This window comes from Neodiprion lecontei, chromosome 3 (assembly GCF_021901455.1).
Source record: "Neodiprion lecontei isolate iyNeoLeco1 chromosome 3, iyNeoLeco1.1, whole genome shotgun sequence".
NCBI classification, from domain to species: domain Eukaryota; kingdom Metazoa; phylum Arthropoda; class Insecta; order Hymenoptera; family Diprionidae; genus Neodiprion; species Neodiprion lecontei.
Window position 1 is genome coordinate 14478309 of NC_060262.1, and position 4741 is coordinate 14483049.

The 4741-nt window shown below is 37.7% G+C and overlaps 2 protein-coding genes across 2 annotated transcripts; both read right to left on the minus strand.

The window, feature by feature from the left end:
- Nucleotides 1–563: 563 nt before the first annotated feature.
- LOC124293429 lies at nucleotides 564–1160 on the minus strand. Its single transcript, XM_046734282.1, has one exon. It carries the CDS (start codon nucleotides 1158–1160, stop codon nucleotides 564–566), a length of 597 nt encoding a protein of 198 aa, XP_046590238.1.
- A 27-nt stretch (nucleotides 1161–1187) lies between these two features.
- LOC124293430 lies at nucleotides 1188–2804 on the minus strand. Its single transcript, XM_046734283.1, has one exon. It carries the CDS (start codon nucleotides 2802–2804, stop codon nucleotides 1188–1190), a length of 1617 nt encoding a protein of 538 aa, XP_046590239.1.
- Nucleotides 2805–4741: the final 1937 nt, after the last annotated feature.

Sequence of the window (4741 nt, forward strand, 5' to 3'; positions counted from 1 at the left end):
CACTGTTATTTCTTCTGCTTCATTTTCGAAAATTATCTCCGGTATTGGTAAGTAAAAATCTGCACATGATCTTGCCTCAGCTCTGAGAAGATGCGCAATTGTACATAGTGCTCTATTTTCATGCTGATCCACGAAGTCTTCAGATAGTGCTTTCTTGTAAATATTCCATAAATCTATCGCGTTCGATGGCATTTTACCGATTAAATACCACACAAAAAAATGACGTAACCGTTTCGGCATAAGTATTGAAACAGCTTCGTCGAATATTTTGAAAGCTTCGTCATTTGTCGCAGTTAAACCCATATCCACTGCAGCATCTCTAAATGTATTCCATTCCTTCTCGTTTACAGTGCGTAAATCTATAAAACTCCTTGCATTTGTCGCATGTCCAAGGATTAGTTTGAGGTGAAATCTTTCTGAATCCCTTGGTAAAACATTTGTCATTCTACTAACTACTTTACATGCATATTTTCTTTTTTTCTACGTTTTTGTTGCTTCTTGAAACGAAAAGTAATCTGGCGTGTTCGTGTAAGTTATATTTCTTGCCATTTCATCTATGCTGTTCAATTCAATCCATGCAATAAGATGGGTTCTCCACTTTTTTCATTTGTAGCGGCTTCGACTTCTCTACCTTCCTCAAACGTTGCGTATTGCTGCCCCGGTAGGTGTACAGGTAAGCGTGTGACTGCATGACTTCGTCCATGCATTGGCAGTTCTAGTATACGCCAAGATGCTTCCATCGGTCCAACGTAACGCGAATCTACATAATCCTGTATTTTGTTGATTATTGGCTGACCATCACTCTCGCTGTTTGAATCAGTTATCTGTACTCTTGCACGATTATGTCCCTTGTGGATGTACTTAAATACATACTTAATAGCCATGATTGACGCACAATATTCTACGTGTATGTGGCAATCGTACTTTGCAAGTAGGTATGGATTGTGAGACACAACCATGCTGTTGTCTACTTGGATATTTCTTCCTTCCACGCGGTCGCGGTAATAGTTTATGTCTGTATTTTTTCGTCTGCGATACTTTGGAAAACCGCCACCGCTTATATCAGTGTTTTCCACTAAGTCTTTCGGAAATTTCTTTGAGCATGATTTCGTTACCGAATTCCAGCATGGTATTTTGGATGTGTGAGGGCCGTATAGCATGTGTGATGTGACAGATTGATATAGTTGTTAATGTATTCGTTTGTCTGGTATTTCTGCAGATATAAAACTGTCAATTGCTTCTGGAGTCAAAAGTTTGTCATTGATATTTAAGATAAATAGTATGTGAGCATGCGGTAAGCCTCTTTTCTGAAATTCAACTGTGTATACGTATCCTTCAATCTTTCCAAATACTGAACCGCTTTCGATTTCCTTTAGTGCCTGTTGTAGCCGCATGTTGAATATTCGACAAGCTATTGTTGGAATGTCGTTTACAGTGGTACCTGTAGGAAAATCTTTTAATATCGTACATATTTCCGGCCACTTAGGATTGCATGCCATTGTGATGAATAAATCAGGTCGTCCAACTTTCTTTGTTATTGCCATTGCATCTTGGTACTGCTGTTGCATATGTCGCATGCTGCCGGAATATGATGATGGTAAAATCATTTGGTTCCCAAGTCTTGTTCGATCCGACGTATTCGCTTCGCTATTTGATATGTGATCAGTCATTCCCTTGTAACATTCTACACGCAATTGCTTCTGATTATTTCTCAAAAACAATAAACGCTGCGATTCGATTGTGAGATATGCATGAATCACATAGTGTTGTGTCATTCGTCCGCTCCGCAACAACCGATTCTGTGCTTCGCCTCGATGTAAGGCCAATCGATGTCCATAGTATTGAACAGGAGAGATTTTCTTGTTTGTTCCTACGTGTTTCATATCATAGCTCCATCCTAAATCACCGCTCGGAAATAGTAATGGAAAAGTCATTGGATCAACGTGATGCGAATATTTCGGCACATGTCCAACTGCACGGTCTTGTTTTGGAAATACTTGTACTTTTATATTTTCAGATACTGCCCCGTCATCTGAAACGATCAGAGCTGCTAGCTCACCACAAGTTGGCGCATTGTACCGCCGTCTATCGTCTTCCTTGAGTGCTGTAAAGTTTAATCTCACCAGGCTTTCTCCCTTAACAAATCGCTCGTACGTTGTTTTAAAATTTGCTGCATAAAGATTGATATCTATTATCAGTCTACTAATAATTTCTAACAGATCTGCTCTTCTTGCGTCATTTTCTCTCAGCGCTAGCTGAGTTTGTACGTCGTAGATGTAAATTTGTCCATATCTCGGTCGGTTATTGTTTGCGGTCTCTAAACTTGTATATATTTTGTAACTCACATCCCCGATTATTTTCATCACATATGGTCCTGAATTCCCCAGATCTGCCACGGTACAATTAAATGATGCAAACGCAAACGCGTCATTATATGATCGTATATGTTGTCCGTAGTGTCTTGATACTTCGTCATTCCCTTCTCGCAGACGTTGAAGTACATCCGGATATTCCGTTAATGGTGGTAATGTTATTTTTCCTCCATGACAGCAATTATTTGCCACCCTTCCTGTTTCATATTTGAACCTTTCTGCATTGCAATGTTTACATTTTACGTTCATTTCACCCATGTCTAGTTGCTTCTCAGTTTCGAAAATGTCTTTTTCAATATCTCCGTTGTAACGATGCTCAGCAATGATTGATTCACTGTTCATTGCTTCCACTCGTTCTCTGTTTCTGTCTAATTCCAACCTGTCTCTGCTATCTTCTATTGTTTGGCTGAATACAGACAGTTCCTTCTCCATCGATTTCAACGTATCACTGTCACTTAATATTTCATCACAAACATGAATTTCCGTTACGTTATTCTTGCTTATAAGTCGTCGACACACTTTTTCTTTTTTTCATCAATCTAAGCTTCCATTCGTTGGTTAAAAATTGATGTTCCTTCTCTATTGATATCGATCTATCTCCTTGACTTGCTGAATTATTTTTGCTACCGCTCTGCCCGTTATTCTCCAAAATCACCTTCTTTATATTATTTTTTTCTCTATATTTGTGTTGCTGTTCACTCCGTAAAACACCTCTTTCTTTTGTGGTTAACATAGATCCTGGTCGTCCTCTTGCCTGGTTATAGGAATATTGTTTTATTATTATTCTCCGGCTTAGTTGGTTATTCGCACTTACAATTTTATTTTCCATTTTCTTTTGTGATACGTCCGACCATCCACCGTCTCCTTCGCCTTGTCTGCTGGTTGAAACTCCTCCTTTCTGTTCGTTGGTTGAAAAGCCAGTATGATATTTTTTGTTCGCTTCCCTATATTTTCGCTGCTGTTCCCGTCGTCTAATTTTTCGCTCTTCTATGTCCATCATATTGGTTGGTCATCCTCTTGATTTATTTTCCTAATAAATCATCACAATCGATTCTTCTAATTCTTCAACACCCTTCGTTGAATTATTTTTACTACAACAATAGCTTGTCGAATATTCAACATGCGGCTACAACAGGCACTAAAGGAAATCGAAAGCGGTCCAGTATTTGGAAAGATTGAAGGATACGTATACACAGTTGAATTTCAGAAGAGAGGCTCACCGCATGCTCACATACTATTTATCTTAAATAACAATGACAAACTTTTGACTCCAGAAGCAATTGACAGTTTTATATCTGCAGAAATACCAGAAAAACGAATACATTAACAACTATATCAATCTGTCACATCACACATGCTACACGGCCCTTACACATCCAAAATACCATGCTGGAATTAGACAATGCGTAAGGAAATAGTGAGGCGCGAAGCGCCGAACAACGAGGCGCATAGCGCCGAGATGGGGTTGGCGCGCGAAGCGCGCAGGGGCGAAGCCCCTAGTATTCAAAATAAAAATATTATTTATTGAAAAAATGCCATTCAATGTGCTTTATGTATTGTAATTTGGAACATTCATACAACGGATCAGAACTTATTGAAAAATATAAAGAAAACATACAGATAGATGAATAATTAATTATTTGATTTCATATTTTCGATTTTCAAAGATTAATCATTCATTAATATTGTAGTTGTGGGAGAGTTTTGGGAATACTCGGAACAGAGCGTGGGAGGTAACGAATGACTTTCAGAAAATATTTGAGACTATACTAGTAGTGTTGTATTTATGGCACAAGGCTCTGGTGTCGACTGACTGACTACGTCGTCGACGCTCGCTCGCGCTCGGTACTTGCACACATACACACATCAGGTTTAATCACACATACACAATACAATGTTAACACGCCCTCTAGATTGAGACTGTATTACAAACAAAAAAAAAAATTTTTTTGAAACTGAAATATAATTTTGTTACACTATTCATTCATCACTTTTAGAAAATTCATTTTATTAGATTTTTACTTTCACTAATCCTGCATCTTGTACAAATTTATTCAATTTATTACAATTATTTGATTTTGTTAATGAATCAGCTATCATGTCTTTGCCTGAAATATGTTTCACACTTACATGGTTCATTTCAATTCTTTCTTTTATAAAATTGTATTTCACCATAATATGTTTTGTTGCATGACTAAAATTAGCATCATTACTACAGTCTACAGTGCCTTTATTATCACATGATATATTAATTGGTACATGTCTTTGTATTGCAAATTCGAATAGCAAATCTTTCAACCATAATGCATCGCTTACACCTCCAGCAATTGATTGAATTTCTGCCTCGGTTGATGATTCTGAAATCGTAT

Excerpts from the sequence above, each read along its gene's own strand:
- LOC124293430 (XM_046734283.1), bottom strand. The coding sequence starts at position 2,804 with ATGGAGAAGGAACTGTCTGTATTCAGCCAAACAATAGAAGATAGCAGA.
- LOC124293429 (XM_046734282.1), bottom strand. The coding sequence starts at position 1,160 with ATGCTATACGGCCCTCACACATCCAAAATACCATGCTGGAATTCGGTA.